The following is a 22,904-nucleotide window of genomic DNA, read 5'->3' on the forward strand; positions in this document are numbered from 1 at the left end:
CTAACGAGAGAAAGCATCAGATGCCAAGTTCAAGTCCGGGTCTCGGATCTAAATAATAAAATGAAACTCTCCAACTATATCTGAAGAGAGGAATATTCCAAGGTGAATCAACAACAAAAGCTGCAGCTTCCTTTCTCCTATCCTTTATACAGACTTCCAAAATGGTTCCCACCAATTCTGCCCTCAGGGCCCAGGCTCCTAGTGCTTCCTCACCCCATAACAATAAAACTAACTCCTCCCCCAACTCCATTCCTTTCGCCTCCGCCCTGGGTGAATGACTTGCCCTTACTTGTCATGGCGACTGTCCAGCTTTGTGCCAGGAGCCTCGCGAGGGTTGCTGGGATTGGGACTTTCCCCTCCCATGTGCTCAGACTGGCGCTAAAAGTTTTGAGCTCCTCAAAAGTCCGTAGGCACCATTGTGGGTGCAAGGTGGTTTCTGGGCTCTGGGCGCCCCTGGCATCCAGGTTCGGAGCATGCTTCCTAGGAAAGCGACACGCTCCCCTGAGGACCAGGTAAGCTCCTGACTATGCCTGATGGGTCCTGTCTGAGTCACGGACTCTGGATTTGCAGCTCGGGAGAATTTTGGGGTTTGGGGGGTGGAGCAGTCGGGACGTAGCGAGTTTCGATGGAGGTGTGTGGAGGGGGGAATGGAAGCTTGGCTGGCCCGATAAACACAAGAATGAAATGTTAGGAGGCTTGGGTGTAGATGGTAGGGATGTTAGGCACAGATTAAGAGCTGAGCGCCCGGCCAAGGCATTGGGACTTCTGGGAACCTGCGCCCGGCCTGAGGGATATCACACACACACACACACACACACACACACACACACACCGGCCTGAGGGATATCTCACACACACACACACACACACACACACACGATGGGTGTGTTGGGTGGTGGAAGTCCCTGTAATAACATGCACAAAGCCCTGGAGTCTGAGACTTGTGGAATTCCTCCTGCGGCGAGATTTTAGAGCCACGGGATCCCAGTGAAACCACGGGCTCCATTATTTGGGGGCGATCTGAAAAACCCTTGCTACCAAAGGGCCCACAACTTCCGGACCTTTGTCCTGTCCGGAGTGATCTTTCCAACCGGTTCCCAGCTCCGCTAGATGGGAGAAAATCCAATTCACGACTCTCCCCCTTGTTAGTGGGAAGTGCTCCACTAGGGGTTTGCCTGCGAGACCCCGCGGTCCCGCCTGGGTCCGAGAGCCCCGGCAGCCCCTGTTATTGTTTGGCGGCTGCACGTTTGCATTTCTGCCGCTTGCAGCAGCATTTCCGGTTTCTTTTTGTTGGAGCAGCTCAACGTCCACCCGAGTGAAGGGGAGTACGAAAAGACAGAAAAGCAATTTTCAGCTGGTTCCTCTTGCTGGCGTACCGGGGGCTCTTCTCCTCCATTCCGCTTCCTCTTCTGGGCTTTTTGATGTGTTGCTTGTGCCCAGGAAGGGATGTTTGTTTGGATACAAACCTCGATCCCTCCCCCCTCTGAGTGGTGTGCTCCACCCCTCGCTCTCCCGGCTCCTTTGCGGACGCTACCATTGCGCGGGGCGAGGTGGGGAGCGTGCCCCCCGGGAAGCTTGGGTGGTTTTGAACCTGGACTCTTTTCGCGACTCAAACTGAAAATCAAGAGTACAACGCTGAGTGTCGTTTGTTGGTGTCTAGAAAACAACCTCGTATCCGGTTGGGGGGCTAAACCATTCCAATTCTGGACGCGGACTGAACGTCCTGCCAGCGGAAGAGGCGGGCCTTAGCGGCGGGCGCCCCGAGGTCCTAGTTGCAACCCCTCCAGTCCAGACCAGTTCTTTCCAGTGGGAGGCGGCTGAGCCCCGCCAAGTACCTGCCTCCGCTGCTGCTTCATCCTCATTTCTTTCCGCAGTTGTCGCACCCCACACTGAATGCATCCTGTTTTTATTTGTGTTGTCTGTAAACAATTGTTTTTGTCCATACAGCACTGTAGGGAAGTTCCAAGTCTCCTCTTAGCCCTCTGCAGGTTTCATCGTTTCCATCCACGAAATGAACGATAGATCAACGGGGGGAGGGAGGGAGGGAGAGTATGCATTTTATTATACAGCTGCATGTAATTTTGTTGTTACATACTCACACCTGAACGGTATAAAACTTAAAGGCGAGCTAAATCAAGTTCTGTTTGGAGCTAAAGAGCTGCGGAAGGTTGAGGTCCAGAGGTGCACAGTGAGCAAAGTGGTCCTGTTATGCGCCTAAATTTTCCTAGGTAACTGGCACTTGTTTTCCTCTTGTCTGGATTCAAATATCAAAATCTCGGTGCCTTCCGGATGTGAAAGGACCTTCCAAGACAAAAAGAACAAAAATGCCTTGTCTGCTTCTGCTGTTCACAGTATAGATTTATGTTTAAGAAAAAGAAATTGGCCGGACACCGATGGCTCACGCCTGTAATCCTAGCTGCTCAGGAGACTGAGATCTGAGAATCACGGTTCAAAGCCAACCCGGGCAGGAAAGTCTATGAGACTCTTTATCTCCAATAAAGCACCAGAAAACTGTAGGTAGTGGCACTGTGGTACGAGGGGTAGAGCCCTAGCCTTGATTGAAGAGCTGAGGGGCAGCGCCCAGGCCCATAATTCAAGCCCCAGGATCAACCAAAAAAGAAAAAAAAAAATTGTAGCCAGGCGGTGGTGGTTTACACCTGTAATCTTACCTATTTAGGAGGCCGAGATCTGAAGATCAATGTTTGAAGTCAGCCAGGGAAGAAAAGCCCATGAGACTCTTATCTCCAGTAATTTACTCAGAGAAAGCCAGAAGTGACACTGGCTCAAGGAGCTAGAGAGCTAGCCTTGATCAAACACAAAGAGGCTTAGGGAGAGCACCCAGTCCCTGAGTTCAAGTCCGAGGACTGGCAAAAAAGAAAAAGAAAATTGTATGTGTCGGTCCTAGAATTTGAACTCACGGCTGGGTGCTGCCCCTGAACTTTTATGCTCAAGGCTAATGCTCTATCACTTAAGCCACAGTTCCACTTAAGGCTTTTTGGTGGTTAATTGGAGATACAACTCAGAGTTTCCTGCCCAAACAGAAAATTAACTTTAATTATTACCTCATATAATATAACAATTAGCTGGAAATGGATAGTAGACCTAAATACAATATAAGACATCTATCTTTATTTTTTTTTGTTTCTTCTTTGCTGGAAGGATCAGCCAGATATCTTTGTCTTAGTAATCACCCAGGATGAGTTTCAGGGCTGCTTCAAAATGTGTGAGATTTGTACTTTCAACATATATAAATTTTTTTTGGGGGGGGGTCCAGTCGTGGGGCCTGAACTCTGGTCCTGGGCCCTGTCCCTCAGCTCTTCAGCTCAAGGCTAGCGCTCTACCACTTGAGCCACAGCGCCACTTCTGGCTTTTTTCTTTTTGCTTATATGGTGCTGAGGAATCGAACCCAGAGCCTCATGCATGCAAGGCAAGCACTCTACCACTGAGCCACCTTCCCAGGCCTCAACATATATAAATTTTGCCTCCAGAACTTTTTGGTGTAGCCTCACTCTTGCTCTATATGCTTACTCATACTTCAGCCTGGTATGTGTATGTGTGTGCATGTGCACACACACTTACACACACATGAACACACAGAAACTTTCATAGGTTCAGACTTTCCTGCCCGGGCTGGCTTCAAACCACAATCCTCAGATTTCTGCCTCCTGAATAGCTAGAGCTACCAACAACTCAGCCAGCCTGGCTTTTAGTTGATTAGTTGAAGATAGAAATCTCAGGAACTTGTGTGCATGGGCTGATTTCAAACCACTATCCTCTGGATATCACCCTCTTAAATAGCTAGGTTTACAAGGGTTAGCCACTATCAGCAAGCTTGCAAATTGAGTTTTTCACCCAATATTTCTTCTAAACACTGTTTGAAGATGTGTTGACCAATGGATTTTAATGTGATTCTTCCTCAGGAGCAACGTTGACATAAACCCTTGTTGTGCACGCCTCCTGCTGCTCCACACATCAAATGCTTTCCTAGGAAGTTGACCTAGAAGTGGTTTTGCTGAGGAGTTAAGATGTGTGTTTTTATGTTTTACCAGACACTGCTCTGTTACATTCTAGAATCAGAAATTTTCCTTTGATTAAATAGCCTTCATCTCAAAGATTTGGTGGTGATAGTGGTTAAATCCAGGACCTCCCATGTGCTGGTCTAGCACAAGCACTGAGCTTCATTCCCAATCCCAAAAGATTTTCCTCATCTGGGATTCAGTGAAGCCATAAGGGAATATATTTAGTATGTGAGTATAGTTTTTGTTGTTGATGTTATTGTTGCTTGGTGGTGGTGTCCGCCCTACACACACTGCTGGGATTTGAACTCAGAGCCTCAGCTACAGCTATGCCCTCAGTTGAGAGTAGCTTTGGTCAGCCCAGTTCACCTCCAGGAAATTTCAAGAGCTTGGGTAAATGACTAAAATTCTTTTAACTTTCCATTTCTGCTGCTAATATTATACTTACCTTCCTGAGCTTTCTTAGAGGATTAAATGAAATAAGCCACCAACTCAGTGGTAGAGCGCTTGCCTTGCATGCCTGAGGCCCTGGGTTCGATCCCTCAGCACCACATAAGCAAAAAGAAAAAAACCGGAAGTGGCGCTGTGGCTCAAGTGGTAGAGCACTAGCCTTGAGCTGAAGAGCTGAGGGACAGCGCCCAGGCCCAGAGTTCAGGCCCCATGACCAGACCCAAAAAAGAAAAGAAATAAGCCACCAGTAGCAGTGGGCTTGGAGGGCCTCCTATTGCAGCCATATTATGTTTCTTCTAGGAGTCCCAGCTAAGTGTCTGCCTCCCACACACATTTTCTTAAAAGTTTATTCTGCTTGGCACGTTTGTATCTTTGCTTTCTGGTGTTGCATGCACTTCTGGGAAGTGCCTGTTGTGGGTTTTTATTATCATTGTTGTCGTTTGTTTTTTGTTTTTTTAATTTTTTTTTTGGTGAAAATACTGTGCAGAGGGGTAACAAATACATGGGCAAGATAATGAGTACATTTCTTATCAAGCATTGTAGCCTCCTTTGTTTCCCCTTCCCATCCCCCCCATCCTCCCTCCCCTGTCTTTTTTTTGGGGGGGGGGGGGAGTCCAGTCCTGGGCCCTGAACTCTGGGCCTGGGCGCTGTCCCTCAGCTCTTCAGCTCAGGGCTAGTACTCTACCACTTGAGCCACAGCGCCACTTCTGGCTTTTTTCTTTTTGCTTATGTGGTGCTGAGGAATTGAACCCAGGGCCTCATGCATGCAAAGCAAGTGCTCTACCACTGAGCCATCTTCCCAGCCCTGTCATTTGTTTTTGAGCTTTAGTGCTCAAGGCTAGTGTTCTACCACTTGAGCCATAGCTTCACTTCCAGCTTTTTTGGTGATTAATTGAAGATAAGAGTCTCTTTTTTGGGGGCTGGGAAGGTGGCTCAGTGGTAGTGTGCTTGCCTTGCATGCATGAGGCCCTGGGTTCAATTCCTCAGCACCACATAAGCAGAAAAAGCCAGAAATGGCACTGTGGCTCAAGTGGTAGAGTGCCAGCCTTGAGCTGAAGAGCTGAGGGACAGTGTCCAGGCCCAGAGTTAAAGCCCCACAACCAACAACAAAAACAAAAAGTTTTTTTTTTTTTTTTCCTTTTTGCCAGTTCTGGGGCTTGAACTCAGGGCCTGGGCACTATCCCTGAGCTGCTTTTTGCTCAAGGCTAGCACTCTACCACTTGTGCCCTGAGCCACAGTGCTACGTATAGCTTTTTCTGTTTATGTAGTACTGAGGAATTAAACCAAGGGCTTCATGCGTACTAGGCAAGTCTACCACCAAGCCACATTCCCATCCCTGAGATAAAGAATCTCATAGACTTCCTGCCCAGGCTGGCTTCAAACCTCAGTCCTCAGATCTCAGACTAAATAGCTAAGATTATAGGCATGAGCCACTGGTACCTAGCATTGTTTTTTTGTTTGTTTTATAGGATTGGGGGAAGAGGGAGGATTGTTAAGACTAGGCTTGAACTCAAGGCCTAGGTGCTATCCCGTAGCTTTTTCTGCTTAAGGCTGAAGCTCTACCACTTGAACCAGAGTTTCACTTCCATGTGAAGTGTCTGCTTTGAAAAAAAGGTTGTTAAAAGTGATTTTGTTAGTGTTTGTATACCCGCACGTGCACGCGTGTGTGTATGAATGTATGTGTGTGCGCATGTGCTCACACACTGGTCCTGGAGCTTGAACTCAGGGCCTGGGCACTGTCCCTGAGATTTTTTCCTCAAGGCCAGCACTCTACCATGTGAATCACAGCTCTACTTCCTGTGTTTTGCTGAGCAGTTGGAGATAAGAGTCTCATGGATTTTCCTGACCAGGCTGGCTTCAAACTAAGATCCTCAGATCTCAGCCTCTTAAGTAGGTAGGATTACAGGTATGAGCCACCAGCGCCCTGCTTTGTTCTTTTTAAGGAAACATTGAAAAACAGTTGCTACTATAGACTTGAGTGATGGAGTGATAAAACAGGGAGACCTCTAGCTGTGAGGCTGTCTCCCTCCAAGTAGTGTTGATATCTTAGGCCACCATCTCTGGACAAACCCCCACATACAGTCCACTGAACAGTGTTCCCTAGGAAGTGTTCCCTAGACAGTATCACAAAATCTATACTAGCTCACAGCCATAACGTACTCTTTAAAATAACAACAACAAAAAAAATAAATAAATAAAATAAAATAACAACAAAAGGAACTGGGAATGTGGCTTAGTGAAAGAGTGCTAGCCTAGCATGTATGAAGCCCTGGGTTCGATTCCCCAGTACCACATAAACAGAAAAGGCTGGAAGTAGCCCTGTGGCGCAAGTGGTAGAGTGCTAGTCTTGAGCAAAAGAAGTTTAGGGATAGTGCCCAGACCCTGAGTTCAAGCCCTAGGACTGGCAACAACAACAAAAAGAAATAGGACAGATGGCCCATGGCTCAAGCTTGTAATCCTAGCTACTCAGGAGGCTGAGATCTGACTATTGCAGTTTGAAGCCAGCCCAGGAAGGAAAATAGGGGAGGCATTTATCTCTAGTTAACCACCAAAAAGCCAGAAGTGAGGCTGGGAAGGTGGCTCAGTGGTAGAGTGCTTGCCTTGCATGCATGAGGCTCTGGGTTCGATTCCTAAGTACCACATAAACAGAAAAAGCCACAAGTGGCACTGTGGCTCAAGTGGTAGAGTGCTAGCCTTGAGCTGAAGAGCTAAGGGACAGCGCCCAGGCCCAGAGTTCAGGCCCATGACCGACCAAAAAAAAAATAAAGCCAGAAATGAGGGTATGGGTCAGTAGTAGAGTGCAAGTCTTAAATGGAAAAAGCCAGGCAAGAGCTCAAGGCCCTCAGTTCAAGTACAGGCACAGGCACATACACGCATGCATGTGCATGCACGCTTGCGCGCGCACACACACACACACACACACACACACACACGCTTGGCAATGAAAGAAAGGAATGGGCCATGAATTAGTTGGGAAGTAATAGAGGGAGCGGGTTGGAAATTACTGCATCCTTTTTAACTGGAAGGAGGGCAGAAATAGGGGACAAATTTTGGAAGACCTGTAGATTTTCTTGTGGGAGTTTAGAAATTCTTCGCTGCTTATCTTTTTCTCAACAAAGTATGTGGCTGGAAAGTCTAGTAAGGGCTACTTTCTTGAAGGCAGAAGAACTGTTTTGTTTCTTTCTTGCTCCCCAGAAACGGCTGTGTCACGGTGTGTCCCCCCTCCCCCCGAATCTGTCTCAGGTCCTCAGGTTGGGTCCTAAGCTTACTGATCCAGGGTCCAATGTGTTTCACCCAGCCCTCTTTTTTTCTCTTCAGAGCTGCCAGACTGCCTTCTTGAGTACTGTCATGGAAGAGCTGCCGTCAGATCTTAACATCGATCTCCCTCTGAGTCATGAGTCATTTTCAGATTTCTGGAAACTGTAAGTTTCATAGCAAGGGCCCCCGTCACTTAGTAAAGGCCTGTGGGAAGCAAAAATTAGTAACACTGGGGCTGGGAAGGTGGCTCAGTGGTAGAGCGCTTGCCTTGCATGCATGAGGCCCTGGGTTCGATTCCTCAGCACCACATGAGCAAAAAGAAAAAAACCGGAAGTGGGGCTGTGGCTCAAAGTGGTAGAGCGCTAGCCTTGAGCTGAAGAGCTGAGGGACAGCGCCCAGGCCCAGAGGTCAAGCCCCACTACCAGACCAAAAAAAAAAAAATTTACTAACACTGACTGTATGCTCTTCTTTTTCAGTCTTCCTGATGACAGCTTTCTGGTAAGAATTGGGCAGGAAGGGACCAGGGGACATGGTGGCCTGGTAGGTTGGGAATCCAGCCTTGAAATATTCTTTTGTTTCTTCCCATCCACAGTCCACCTCGCTTTCCTCTCCCATGAATGAGTTCTCAGGAGACGATGTTGAAAAGTGGTTAGAAAATCCGCAGGAAGCTGTACAAACATCTACAGATGCTGTCCCCGAGGCCTCGGCCCCAGTGGCCCCTGCACCTGCAGCCCCTGCACCAGCCACGCCATGGCCCCTGTCATCCTTTGTCCCTTCCCAAAACACCTACCATGGCAACTATGGCTTCCGCTTGGGCTTCCTGCAATCAGGGACAGCCAAATCTGTCACATGCACGGTTAGTAGCCCTGAGGAGCTGGCTTTTGTGTGACCTTTTCTTGCCTGGCCATATTCCCCTGGGTCTTTCTGTACAGCACTTGGGGATTCCTCGCCAACCTTTGGCTTCTTGTCCTTTTATTTACATTTTACCCATTTGGTTTGTGCACTTTGACCTCTGTCTCAAAGCTGAATTTTCCCTCAAACTTTGAACACAGGCATTCATCCTCCTTCTACTTTGATCTAGCACTCTACCACATGACCCACTCCTCTATTTGTGGCTATTTGCTGGTTAATTGAAGAGTCCCATGGATTTTTCTGCTGGCTTTGAACCATGATGCTTAGATCTCAGCCTCCTCAGTAGCTAGGATTGCAGGCCTGAGTTGCCAGTGCCTGGCTCAATTTGTTTCTTGGCTTTTGAAATAAGTAAAAACAGGCTGGGAAGTTGGCTCAGTGGTAGAGCACTTGCCTTGCATGCATGAGGCCCTGGGTTCAATTCCTCAGCACCACATAAGAAAAAAGCCAGAAGTGGTGCTGTGGCTCAAGTGGTAGAGCGCTAGCCTTGAACTGAAGAGCTGAGGGACACTGCCCAGGCCCAGAGTTCAGGCCCCACAACCGGATCCAAAAAAGAAAAGAAAAGAAGTAAAAACAAGTACAGTGGCACATATTTGTATTCCAGAGACTGAGTCAGGAGGATTACTTGAGTCTTGGAGTTTCTGGACAGCCTGGACAATATAGTAGGACCTCATCTGAAAAACAAAACAAAAAAAAGCAAGCTAGATGCTGGTGGGTCACACCTGTAATCCTAGCTATTCAGGAGGCTGAGATCTGAGGATCAGAGTTCAAAGCCAGCCCAGGCATCAAAGTCCATGAGACTCTTATCTTTAATAAACCACCAGAAAACCAGAAGTGGCGCTGTGGCTCAAGGTGTAGAGTGCTGCTAGCCTTGAGCTGAAGAGCTGAGGAACAGCATCCAGGCCTAGAGTTCAAGCCCACAACTGACCAAAAAAAGAAAAATAGCCTACTATGGTGGTAATCCCACATGTAATCCCAGCGTTTGAGAGGAAGAGGCAAGAGGACTTGAGTTAGAGCCCACCTTTGATTACATAGTGAGTTGGAAGCCAGCCTGGGCTACATAGTGAGACCCTGTCTCAAAAAATAAACATGGGCTGGGAATGTGGCTTCGTGGTAGAGTGCTTGTCTAACATGCATGAAGCCCTGGGTTCAATTCCTCAGTACCACATAAACAGAAAAAGCCCGAAGTGACTTTGTGGTTCAAGTGCTAGAGTGCTAGTCTTGAGCAAAAGGAAGCTTAGGGACAGTGCGGGGGGGGGGGGGGGGGGGGGGGGGCGGGGACAGAAAAAGAAAGCTTCTGACATGTAGACCCCAGTCCCCTTACCTACACTCTCCCGCCTGGCATCCTGTAGGTGCTGACAGCAATTTTGTTCACTGGGAAACGTCCCCCCATTTTTTGGTTTATTTTGTGCCAGTCCTGGGGCTTGAACTCGGTCTGGGCGCTATCTCTGAGCTTTTTGCTCAAGACTAGTGCTCTACCACTTGCCACAGCTCCACTTCCAGCCTTTTGGTAGTTCATTGGAGATAAGAGAGAACCTCATGGACTGGCTTCATTCAAACCATGATCCTCAGACCTCCACCTCCTGAGTAGCTAGGATGATAGACTCGAGCCATTGACACTAGACTTTCCCCTCCCCTTTTCTTTCCCTGGCTTCATTTGTTGGCTGCTTTCCTGACTTTCAATTCTCTCTCCTTCCTCCACCCACAGTACTCCCCGACCCTCAACAAGCTTTTCTGTCAGCTGGCAAAGACCTGCCCAGTGCAGCTGTGGGTGGATTCAACCCCTCCACCTGGCACACGAGTCCGCGCCATGGCCATCTACAAGAAGTCCCAGCACATGACAGAAGTTGTGAGGCGCTGCCCACATCATGAGCGCTGTTCTGATAATGATGGTAAGTGCTGGGAGCTGGAGGCAGGACAAAGCTAGCTGCCCAGGGTCTCCAAGCCTCTTAACTTGTCACTGATGCTTATAGGTCCAGCACCTCCTGAACATCTTATCCGAGTGGAGGGGAATTTGCATGCAGAGTATCTGAGTGACCGCCACACTTACCGACACAGCGTAGTGGTGCCATATGAGCCACCTGAGGTCTGATTGCATACCTGGGTTTCTGGGCAGAGAGGGCCAAAGGGGGGCTGTCAGTGACCATCCAAGTGGGAGGGGAAGGGCTTGGGCCCACCCACATGTGTGTTTGTGTGCGCATGTGTACAAGCACACTGGGGATGGAACCCAGGAATACTAGGCCAGTGATGTACTACTGAGCTGCATCCCTGGGGCCCACCTATGTCTTCCTCATCATCCCACAATCTGTGGAGTATGCAGGGCACATGATGGATTAGCTCTACTCCATAGTTAAAGAAAGTAAAGCTGCCAGGTGCCAGTGGCTTGTGCCTATAATCCTATCTACTCAGGAGACTGATATCTCAGGCTCAGCTAACTTGGGCAGGAAAGTCTGAGACTCTTATCTCCAATTAACCACCAGAAAATGGGAAGTTGCACTGTGGCTCAAAGTGCTAGAACACTAGCCGAGTGAAAAGGTTCAGGGACAGCACCCAGGCCCTGAGTTCAAATCCTATGACCAACCTTCCCCCCCCCTCCAAAAAAGGAAAGAAACTAAAGCCTACAGAGGCTTCATCTGGGGCCTATATCTCCCCCCAGGTTGGCTCTGACTGTACCACCATCCACTACAACTACATGTGTAACAGCTCCTGCATGGGGGGCATGAACCGGCGGCCCATCCTCACCATTATCACACTGGAAGATTCCAGGTAGGGAGCTAAGTGCCACCCTTTACACTGTCATGCTCTTCATTAGCCTCTCTCTGCCTGGCCCTTTTCTCCCTAGTCCTACCCCTAACCACATCACCACCCCTCTTTAGCTCCCACATGGTTCCTCTAAGTGGAATCTCCTCTATTTCCTTTCTGTCTTTAGACTTCTCTTACCTGTGGCTTCTCTTCTGTCTCTGGAGCTGGGATTTAGAAACCCAGACAGAACTGGGGCTGTGGGGAGCATGTAGACTCGGGTTATAGAACAGGGCAGGTAGGGCCCACTTCCTCATCGACTCCATTTTCTCTCCTTATCTGGGCTAGTGGCAAACTGCTGGGACGCAACAGCTTTGAGGTACGTGTCTGTGCCTGTCCTGGGAGAGATCGACGCACAGAGGAGGAAAATTTCCGCAGAAAAGAGGAGCCTTGTTCTGATCCTCCGCCTCTACCAGGGAGCACTAAGCGAGGTAAACTGGTGGATGGAGAGGAAGAGGGGGAAAAGGAGGTACCCGTACCCTTCAGCCCCAAACTCATCCCTCTTGCTTTTCCTTGTCTCTTCCCCAGTACTGCCTACCAACACTAGCTCCTCCTCTTCTCAGCCAAAGAAGAAACCACTGGATGGTGAATATTTCACCCTTAAGGTACCAAACTTGGGACAGACTCATGCGGTCTTTTGCATATACTAAGTAAGATGGGAAAGGGGGTAAAAAGGATATATCCATTTGTTTCCTCAGTTCATGTCCTTAATTGTTAGAAAGTTCATCAAACCAGGTTGAAAGTTTAAGTCTAACATCTAAATGCTATGTCCTTTTTGGCTGCTTTGGCTAACATTTTGGACATTAGCCATCAGTAGGCCTTGATGCCCCAATAAACAATGGCTCATGGTTTTACCTAACTTAAGAACATCCGTCTGTATCAGAATACAAGTATTCCACCACTTAGATACTCACATCTCAGTGAAAATCCTAATTTGAAAATGTTAAGTTGAAAGTATATTTAGGGCCAGGTGCTGGTGGCTTATATCTGTAATCCTAACTACTGCTAAGGAGGCTGAGATCTGAGGGTTCCAGTTCAAAGTCAGCCCAGACAGACAAATCCAGGTGAGCATAAAAGCTGGAAGTGGGAATGTGGCTCAAATGATAGAGTGCCAGCCTTGAATGAAAGAGCTAAAAGAAGAGATTGAGGTCCAGAGTTCAAGCCCCAGTACAGCATTTAAAAAAAATAAAGTGTAACTGGGCACTGGTGGCTCACACCTGTGATCCTAACTACTTGGGAGGCTAAGATCTAAGGATCATGGTTCCATCCTGGCACATGTCTCAAATGGTAGAGCATCAGCCTTCAGCCAAAAAAAAAAAAAAGCTCAGGACAAGTGCCCATGCCCTGAGTTCAAGCCCTTCCCCGTCTGCCTCCAAAATAAGTTATTTATTAAAGGGGTGTAATTCAGTGTTAGAGTGGCTTGCCTAGCATGCACCAAGCCCTGATTTTGATTCCAAGCATCACAACAAAATACATTTGATCCTTGGGGCTGGGAAGGTGGCTCAGTGGTAGAGCACTTGCCTTACATGCATGAGGCCCTGGGTTCGATTCCTCAAGCACCACGTAAGCAAAAAAAGCCAGAAGTGGCACTGTGGCTCAAGTGGTAGAGCACTAGCCTTGAGCTGAAGAGCTGAGGGACAGCGCCCAGGCCCAGAGTTCAGGCCCCATGACTAAACCCAAAAAAACAAACAAACAAACAAAATACATTTGATCCATCTAACCTACTGAACTCAGCTAGCTTAGCAGCATGACCGTATAGGATGTCATTTGTTCCCCTCATGGTTGTGTGGCTGCAGCTCACTGCTGCCGCCCAGCATCAAGAGTGTCACCACATATCACTAGCTGGAAAAGACCCAAATTTGATGTATGCTTTTCTACTGAATGCCTGTCACCTTCACACCATTGTAAAGTCAAAAACGATCGGTAAGTCAATCAATTGAGAACATCATCCATCTACTTAAAGGACCGTTTTTTCTGAGAAGAAAATTGTTAAAGAGAGCATGAAAGTGGCTTTGTGACTTTGCCCAATGCTTCTGTCCCCTGTACGCTTGCTGTAGATCCGTGGGCGTGAGCGCTATGAGATGCTCCGAATGATAAATGAGGCCTTTGAATTCAAAGATGCTCAGACTGAAAAGGAACCAGAGGAGAGCAAGCCTCACTCTAGGTGAGTGACGTGGGCCCGCTTCCAGCCTTGCCCCTGCTTTCCTGGGATGGAAACTCCTTAGTACTCCCTTCTAATCTTTCCTTCCATGATGTTGGGTGCTGGCCCTACTCAGTGTTCTTAGTATTCTGCCGGTCATATCTCACAGCCACTTCCATGCCTCCAGGTCCCCAAACCTGGAGATGAGTAGATACTTTGGAATTTGAGGTTACTCAGTCCTGCCAGGTATCGACAGGTCTTGTGTAACCTTATTACTCCTGAAGCTCAAGTTTCCTCATTTTATAAAAAGGAGTAAGAAAGAATCAGGCTTCTGGTAGCTCACACTTGTAATCCTACCTACTCAGGAGGCTGGGGATTGCAATTCAAAGCCAACCAGCCCAGGCAGGAAAATTCATGAGACTCTTATCTCCAATTAACCACCAGAAAACCAGAAGTGGTGCTGTGGCTTAAGTGGTAGAGTACTCGCCTTGAGCTAAAGAGCTAAGGGATAGTGCCCAGGCCCAGAGTTTAAGCCCCATGATCAACCAAAGGAAAAAAAAAAAAAAGTGGTTCAAAGTGGGAGAGTGCTAGCCTTGAGCTAGGGATAGCGCCCAGGCCCCAAGTTCAAGCCCCACAACTGACAAAGAAAAAGTAAGGGGCTGGGAAGGTGGCTCAGTGGTAGTGCGCTTGCCTTGCATGCATGAGGCCCTGGGTTCGATTCCTCAGCACCACATAAGCAGAAGAAAAAAAAGCCGGAAGTGATGCTATGGCTCAAGTGGTAGCACAGTAGCCTTGAGCTGAAGAGCTGAGGGACAGCACCCAGGCCGAGTTCAGGCCCCATGACCGAAAAGAAAGAAAGAAAGAATCGGGACTCTCTGGTGGCTCACATTTGTAATCCTAGTTTCTCAGGAAGTTGAGATCTGAGGGTTGCAGTTCGAACCCACCCAGGCACAAAAGTCTGTGAGACTCTGAGTTCCAGTTAACCAGCACAAACCCAAGAGTGGAAGTCTGGTTCAGGTGGTAGAGCACCGGCCTTGAGTGAAAAAGCCAAGTGAGCTCAAGAGCCTGAGTTCAAGCCCCAGTACCAGCACAGCAACTACAACAATATAAATAAATTACAAAGATCAAGTGGTGCACACAGATACTTCAGATGTTCCTTGAATACCATCTGCAGGTGGTGGTTACCACCTTAGCTTACATTCTCTTTGTTCCAGCTTTAGAACCTTCCAGACCTTAATCAAGAAGGACTCAGACAATCTCACTCCTATCATGTCATGTCTTCTTCTTTGTGTCTCCCCTACAGCTACCCGAAATCCAAGAAGGGACAGCCTACCTCCCGTCATAAAAAACTGATATGCAAGAGAGAGGGGCCTGACTCAGATTGACCTCCTCTGCCTCCTCTCCCCCAGATACAGTCCCCTACCCCTGTCCTCCTTCCCTGGGACTCAGGTGCTTGCCTCCCTGCTTGGCATTGGTGTGCTTCGGAAATACCCAGAACCAAGAACTCTTCCATTCGCCATGACTTGGGGCCCCCACTGCACTAGTGTTTTGGGGGTGGCAGTGGGAGCTAGGACACACCAGCTTAGCTTTTAAGGTTTTAGCTGTGAGGAATATTTGGAAGAGAAGAACATGTCTTCATGTAAGGGTTAGGGTACTGGTAGCCTAGTTCTCCAACAAAACTAACCAAGGAGCTAACTCAAGTTTGGGACGTCTATGAAAAACTGATCATGGTGCCTACCTCACGGGGTTTTGTTGTAAGAATTAATAAAATGTGTGATTGGCCTTGAACCAGTTACCATTTGGTAACTGGGGCTTGGCCCCCTCGGAGGTGCTAGTTCAGGGATAGGCTGATAATTTCCAAGACTGGGCAACTACTTGAGAGGAAGACGTTGCCAAGATTCCATTGGCCCAGCCAAATGCTGCTCAGTCTTCTGTTGAACTTTGGCAACAGCAAATGTCACCCCATTTCACATGCTGGAGAATTCCATCTTGGGCTCATGTAGGGTCTGCTGGATCCACCAAGACCCATTTTACTTCACCCACCCACCCACCCACATGCTCAGGGTTGATTTCTTTTGCATCCTGCAAGGCACATCAGCATTGGTCACTCCCACCCCCTTCTCCCTTTTTATATTCCCTTTTTATATATTGGTTTTCTTTTACAATAAAACTTGGTTACCACCTGTGCATTTGAGGGATGGATGCTGTCCCAGGCTTGCCGCGTTCCCAGGTGCAGGGATGAGTGAGGAGGTGAAGTTGGGAGACAGCCCCCTCAATCTATAAGCGGTGTTATGGGGGAGGGGGGCAGCTCCCTGGGTTCCAGAAGAATAATAAGCTTTGGGGACTGGGTCAGTGTGTGGCCTGCATGACAACAAGGGAGAGGGGTGACTCCATTCATAACTAGGGAACCAACTGTCCCTCCTCCCTCCTGCCAGGGCTGGCACGCAGTTCTTGCCTGCCCTTGTTCTAGGGTTGGGCTGCTGTCCCCTGGGCAGCCTCTCTCCAAGGATTATGAGATTTAAATGTCTGATTTAGCAAGCCTGAGCCTCTCTGGGTGGCCATCTGCTCCACAGGCAAAGGGGCTAGGTACCTAGGTCCCAAGGGGAAGGGGGTGGGTGCTACTACTGGATGAAGGGGTCCCAGGAAACTGGGGGCAGCTAAGGTAAGGGTTGGGGCCTTCCCAGCATCCGTACATCCTGGGCCTCATGCCAGGTTGAATGAATTGAAGCTTACGTTGCCAGGAAGGGGGGGGGAGGACTTTGAAAGGGCTTCTTGGGATAGGAAGACAGGGTTGGAGAGCCCAGCATCCCCTGCCTACCCTGTTACTCAGTGCTGCCAGCTCCCAGGGAGGGGGGCTGGAGCCAGGCTCTCCCCACTGCCTGCTGTCGCCTGAGCCAGTGCCAGGAGGGAAAGCCAATCACTGGGCATGTGGCTTAGCCTTGTCTCCCTTGTAGTGGAGATGGGGGTACTAAGATCCAGAGGGACCTCAATCTTCATCCTGTCAACTAGACTTAAAAGTGGCAGTAAGAGGTGACACCCTTAACCTTGTCCCCCAAATCCCAGCAAATCAGGAAGGGCCCATCCCCACACCTACCCTCAGAACCACATTTTTCTTGCCCATTAGGAATAACCAAGTGCTATACTAAGAGACTTCTCTCCACCTTCTTCAAAACCTTAATTCTTGCTTTCTTGTTTATATGATACTGGGGATCAAACCTAGGGATGTAAACATACTAGGTATATCTCTAGCTCTGCAAGAAACCCTTAATTTAGTCATCTCCTCCTAGCCACCATAAGAAGACAAAACTTGTAACTCAATCCATCTGTTCAAGTATAATTGACCCCAAAGAATCCTATTGAAGGGCTACAAATTTGAAACCAGCCTGGACAACATAAGACCTGTGAGTAGGTTTTGTTTGTTTTTGTCCCAATCCTAGGGCTTGAACTCTGGGCCTGGGTGATGTCCCTGAGTTTTTTTGCTCAAGGCTAGTGCTCTACCACTTGAATCACAGCTCCACTTTGGCTTTTTCTGTACTTAATTGGAGATAAGAATTTCTTGGACTACCTAGCACCAGTGGCTTAATTAAGCCTGTAATCCTAAATATTGTGGTGGCTGAGATCTTATCTCAAATTAACCACCAGAAGACCGGAAGTGGCACTGTGGCTCAAGAGGTAGAGCACTTACCTTAAGCTCAAGAGCTCAGAGACATTGCCCAGGCCCAGAGTTCAAGCACCATGAGGGAGAGAAAAAAAAAAAAAACAAAAAAAAAACTTCATGGACTTTCCTCCCTGGGCTGGCTTTGAACCATGATCTTCAGATCTCAGCACAGAAAAGCTGGATTTTGTGTGTGTGTGTGCGCGTGCATGCGCACCAGTCCTCAGGCTTAAACTCAGGGCCTGGGTACTGCCCCTGATTTTTTAGCTCAAGACTAATGCACTTGAGCTGCAGCTTACAGATAAGAGTCTCATGGACTTTGCTGACTGATCTGGCTTTGAACTATGATCCTCAGATCTCAGCCTCCTGAATAGCTAGTAGTACAGGAGCCAGGCACCTATACCTTTTGTGTATGCTAGTTTGGGGGCTTGAACTCAGAGCCTTGTGCCCTCCCTTGGCTTTTTCACTCAAGACTGGTGCTCTTAACACTTGAATCACAACTCCACTTCTAGAAAAGCTATTTTTGACTCAAACTTCCTATCTCAGCCTCCCAAATGCAGGAGTTGCAAGCATACACCATAATGCCTACATGAAAATGTGCTTTGTGAACTACCATCCAGCACCCCTTGCCGTCACCATTTCCCTAGATTATGTCCTTAGCTGTTTTACTGGTGTACTCTAGAAAACAGATCCATTCTGATGTTGTTAATCCCTTTGTGAGTTGATAGGTCACTGGACTGAGAATATCAAGGCTTGGGTTTGAGAGCTGTGTGACCTTCCATGAATTGTTAACCTCTCAGGTTCCACATACTGGCTTCTTTCTCTCTGATTGTGTTCAGTCAAGTTCACCCATCTAGTCAGCTGAGTTCACAGGTGTTTTACCAGGCAGTAGTAATCTATGGCAGATATGACCTCTGTTCAATCTTATCCCACTATGGGCTAGAATCTGATTTCCCAAATTTCTTCTTGGCTCTAATCCAGGCTTGCAATTTACAACTTTTCATGTCAAATAAATGAAATAATAAAATCATACTGAGAGCTGAGGAAGGATAGCTCAGCGGTGAAGTTCAGACCTAAATAATGAGGCTTTGAGTTCCATCCTCCATGCCAAAAAAAGAAAAAGAACTATGCTGGCTTCATTAATATTAAAGCCTTGTAAAGATATATACATTTTTTTTTTTTTATCTAGAAACTCTCAGGGATAGATTCTAGTGGTGTAATTCCTCTGAACAACCAACTTACCATCTAACAAAATAACACTAGGAAGCTGGAACTTGTGTGGTGGGGTAAGGGGAGGGGGAGAAGATGAGTGGAGAGAGGAAGGGAAGGCAAACATGGTCATTACATATGTGAGAATGGAATCACATAACTTGAGGGTATGGATAGGTTTGGGAGAGAAGGGAATGGTGGAAGAGATGACGTAAACAGGTGTATTGTACTTATAAATCAGTTTGTTGAATTGAAACTCTTTCGTATAACTACTTAAGGACAATATTTTAAATCCAGAAATTAATTTTTAAATAGAGATCTAAAAATCTTTAGAACATCAGAATACACTGCTGAATTAAAAAAAAAAAAAAATGATGCTAATCAAATAGGGTTTCTTCCAGGAGCACAGAGTTGGTTTAACAGCAGAATCTATCAACATAATTCATTATATTAAAATTTAAAGGAGAAAATCATGATCATATCAACAAATAGTGAAAGGAATGATTACATTTCAGCAGCTATTCCTTTAAGAAAAAAAAAAAAGGAATGAACTTTAATTAAAACAGGAACTACTTGAGTAGTGGAATACCAATAAGTCAATATTATCCTAGTTAAACACTCAATTAAAATAAAAACTATACAGGATGGAGACTAATATTGGTTTTAGTGAATTCAAGAGGACCAAAAGAGAAATCACCGATTTAGAAATAAATAAGGGCTGGGAATGTGGCTTAGTAGTAAAGTGCTTGTCTAGAATGCATGAAACCCTGGGTTCAATTCCTCAGTACCACATAAACAGAAAAAGCCGGAAGTGGTGCTGTGGCTCAAGTGGTAGAGTGCAAGCCTTGAGCAAAAGACGCCAGGGACAGTGCCCAGGCCCTGAGTTCAAGCCCTAGGACTGGCAAGAAAAAAAAAAAAAGCCTAGATTCTAGATTCCAGTGGTTTACTATAATCCTACTACTCAGGAAGCTGAAGTCTGAGGATCAATCCAAGCAGAAAGTCCCTGAGACTGTCATCTCCAACTCACAAACCATCTAGAGGAGCTGGGAAGGTGGCTCAGTGGTAGAATGCTTCCCTTGCATGCATGAGGCCCTGGGTTCGATTCCTCAGCACCACATAAGCAGAAAAAGCTGGAAGTGGTGCCGTGGCTCAAGTGATAGAGCACTAGCCTTGAGCTGAAGAGCTGAGGGACAGTGCCCAGGCCCAGAGTTCAGGCACCATAACTGGCAAAAAAAAAATCTAGAAATGGAAATGTGGTTCAAGTGGTAGGATTTTTTTTTATTTATTTATTTTTGGGTCAGTCGTGGGGCTTGAACTCTGGGCCTGGGCGCTATCCCTCCACTCTTCAGCTCAAGGCAAGTGCTCTACTGCTTAAGCCACAGTACCACGTTGGGTTTTCAAGTGGTTTATTGGAGATAAGAGTCTCATGGACTTTCCTGCCTGGGCTGGCTTTGAACTGTGATCCTCAGATCTCAGTCTCCTGAGTAGCTAGGATTACAGGCGTGAGCCACCGGCGCCCAGCTAAGTGGTAGAATCTTGAGTGGAAAAGCCAAGCAAGGGCAATCAGGCTGAAGCTCAAGCCCCAGTACTAGCACAACTTTTTTTTTTACCCTTGAAGAGGTGGGGAGGAGTGCTGGGAATTGAACCCAGGGCTTTACAAATGCTAAGGACATACTTTACCACTGAGCTATACTCCTAGCCAAAGTTACAGCTAATAAATGCCCAAGAATAGCTACTTTTTGTTTTTTGTTTCGTCTTGTCAATGTTTTAAAGAATGGAGGCTGAAGCTGGGTGCTGATGGCTCACACCTATAGTCCTAGTTACTCAGGACGCTGAGATCTGAGAATTGAGGCTCAAAGCCAGCCCAGGTAGGAAAGTCCATGAGACTCTTATCTCCAATTAACCACCAAAAAAGCTATTAGTGTAGCTGCAGGTCATGTAGTAGAGTGCTAGCCTTAAGCAAAAGAAACTCAGAGATAGCACCTAGGCCCTGAGTTCAAATCCCAAGACTGGCACCAAAAAAGAAAAAGAAAGGGGTCTGGGCACATAATTTAGTAGTTCTATTCATCAAGCATGCACAGAGCCCTGGGTTCCATCCTAAGTTGTTGTGTTTTTTTTTGTTGTTGTTGTTGCGTTTGTTTTTGTCAGTCAGACTTGAACTCTGTGCCTGGGCACTGGTCCCTCAGCTCTTCAGCTCAAGGCTAGCGCTCTACCACTTGAGCCACAGCACCACTTCCAGCTTTTTCTGTTTATGTGGTGCTGAGGAATCAAACCCAGGGCCTCATGCATGTAAGGCAAGCGCTCTACCACTGAGCTACCTTCCCAGCCTCCATCCTAAGTTTTAAAAAAGGAAATGGACAGGCTTCTATTTGCTTGCCAGATATCAAACATCAGAAACTTCTGCACCAGATCATTATGACCTGGAATAGACAAGTCAGAAGCAAGAAACAAATCTAGAAGTAACCATGGATATATGGGAACATCATAATTTGGCCAACGTTGGCATTTTGAGTCAATCCGAATAAATCACAGGGTTTTTCTTTATTTTGTGACAGCCCTAGGGCTTGAACTCAGTAAATCAGCATTATCCCTTAGGTTTTTTTTATTCAAGGCTAGTGCTCTGCAGCTCCATTTCTGGCTTTTTGGTGGTTAACTGAAGGTAAGAATCTTCAAATTTCACACTTCTGAATAGTTTTAGGATTATAGGCACGAGCCACCAGCACCTGGCTTTGAAACTGTTGTTTTTGTTTTTTTAATTACTGAATCTTGCACAACTGCAAAAAAAAAAAAATGAAAAACAGAGCAAAAAGCTGTAAGTGAACTAAGCACTGCTGGCTCACTCTTATAATGCTAGCTACTCAGGAGGCTGAGATCTGAGGATCACAGTTTGAAGCCAGCAAGGGAAAGTAAGTCTGTGAGACTCTTATCTCCAATTATCCACCAAAAACCAGAAATGGCTGTGGCTCAAAGTGGTAGGGGACTAACCTTGAGCAAATAAGCTAAGGACAGCACCCAGGCCCTGAGTTAAAGCCCCAGGATTGACAAAATAAGAAAAACAAAGAAAAAAAGAAAAATCACAAACATGGCCTAGCATGTATGAGGGCCTAGATTAAATTCTCAGTTCTATGCCAGGCTCTGGTGGTTCACTCCTGTAATCCTAGCTACTCAGGAGCATAATCTTAGGATTGTGATTCAAAGCCAGGAAAGTCCATGAGACTCTTTTCTCCAATTAACCACCAGAAAACCAGAAGTGGCACTGTGGCTCAAGTGGCAGAGTGCTAGCCTTGAGCTGAAGAGCTGAGGGACAGTGCCCAGGCCCAGAATTCAAGCCCCATGACAGACAAATTCTCAGCTCTACAAAAAGGAAAAACTGCTAGCATGGTATATATTTGTAATTCTAATACTAGGTAGGTAGAAGCAAGTAGACTCAGAGTTCAGGGCAAGCCTAAGCTACACAGAGACCTTGTCTCTGTGAAAGGAAGAGAAAGAGAGGAAAGAAATCTATTTAGTGGCCAAAGTCAAGAAGGAAACAATGGCTGCTGAAATTGTCAAGGCGTTCCAAATTCACAGCGGCACCAAGACCTTGTGACAGTAGGAAAACAAAACAGTATACCATGATTAAAAATGAATTAAGGGGCTGGGAAGTTGGCTCAGTGGTAGAGTGCTTGCCTCACATGCACAAGGCCCTGGGTTCGATTCCTCAGTACCACATAAGCAGAAAAAAGCCAGAAGTGGCTCTGTGGCTCAAGTGGTAGGGTGCTAGCCTTGAGCTGAAGAGCTGAGGGACAGCGTCCAGGTCCAGAGTTCAGCCCCCATGACCAACAACAAAAAAAAGAATTAGCAACCGGGCACTGGTGGCTCACGCCTGTAATCCTAGCTACTCAGGAGGCTGAGATCTGAGGATCACAGTTCAAAGCCAGCCCAGGCAGGAAAATCCATGAGACTCTCATTTCCAATAAACCACCAGGAAAAAAAAAAAAATTGGCACTGTGGCTCAAGTGGAGAGTACTAGCCTTGAGCTGAAGAGCTGAGGGACAGCAATATGCCCAGAGTACAAGCCCCACGACCAACACTCCCCCCCACACACACACAAAATGAATTAGCAAGCTGGGCACCAGTGGCTTACGCCTATAATCCTAACTACTCAGGAGGCTGAGATCTGAGCACCACAGTTTGAAGTCAGCCCCAGTAGGAAAGTCCTTGAGACTCTTATCTCCAATTAATCACCAGAAAACTGGAAGTAGAGCTGTAGCTCAAAGTGGAGGAGTACTAGCCTTCAATGGAAGCTAAAGGACAGCATGTAGGCCCTGAGTTCAAGCCTCAGTACTGGCATAAAAAAGAGAGAGAGAGAGGAAAAAAAAAAAGAATTAGCTTTCTGCCAGGTAAAACAGACCCATGGAATTTATTTTAAGTGGAAAAAAAGGTGCACAAACATGTGCAGTATGATCCAATTTTGGTATAACATCCA

At 47.0% G+C, this 22,904-nt stretch overlaps 1 protein-coding gene across 1 annotated transcript; it reads left to right on the forward strand.

Moving 5' to 3' along the window:
* The first annotated feature begins 380 nt into the window (after positions 1-380).
* Tp53 (tumor protein p53) lies at positions 381-15,196 on the forward strand. The gene is made up of 11 exons (XM_042670866.1): positions 381-512; positions 7,785-7,888; positions 8,201-8,222; positions 8,317-8,580; positions 10,342-10,525; positions 10,607-10,719; positions 11,290-11,399; positions 11,721-11,863; positions 11,961-12,037; positions 13,490-13,596; positions 14,876-15,196. The coding sequence occupies exons 1-11, from the start codon at positions 474-476 to the stop codon at positions 14,955-14,957; spliced, it is 1,245 nt and encodes a 414-aa protein (XP_042526800.1). The 5' UTR covers positions 381-473; the 3' UTR covers positions 14,958-15,196.
* The last annotated feature ends 7,708 nt before the right edge of the window (positions 15,197-22,904 follow it).

Source organism: Dipodomys spectabilis, unplaced genomic scaffold (assembly GCF_019054845.1).
Source record: "Dipodomys spectabilis isolate Male_0828 unplaced genomic scaffold, ASM1905484v1 ptg000576l, whole genome shotgun sequence".
Classification (NCBI taxonomy): Eukaryota; Metazoa; Chordata; class Mammalia; order Rodentia; family Heteromyidae; genus Dipodomys; species Dipodomys spectabilis.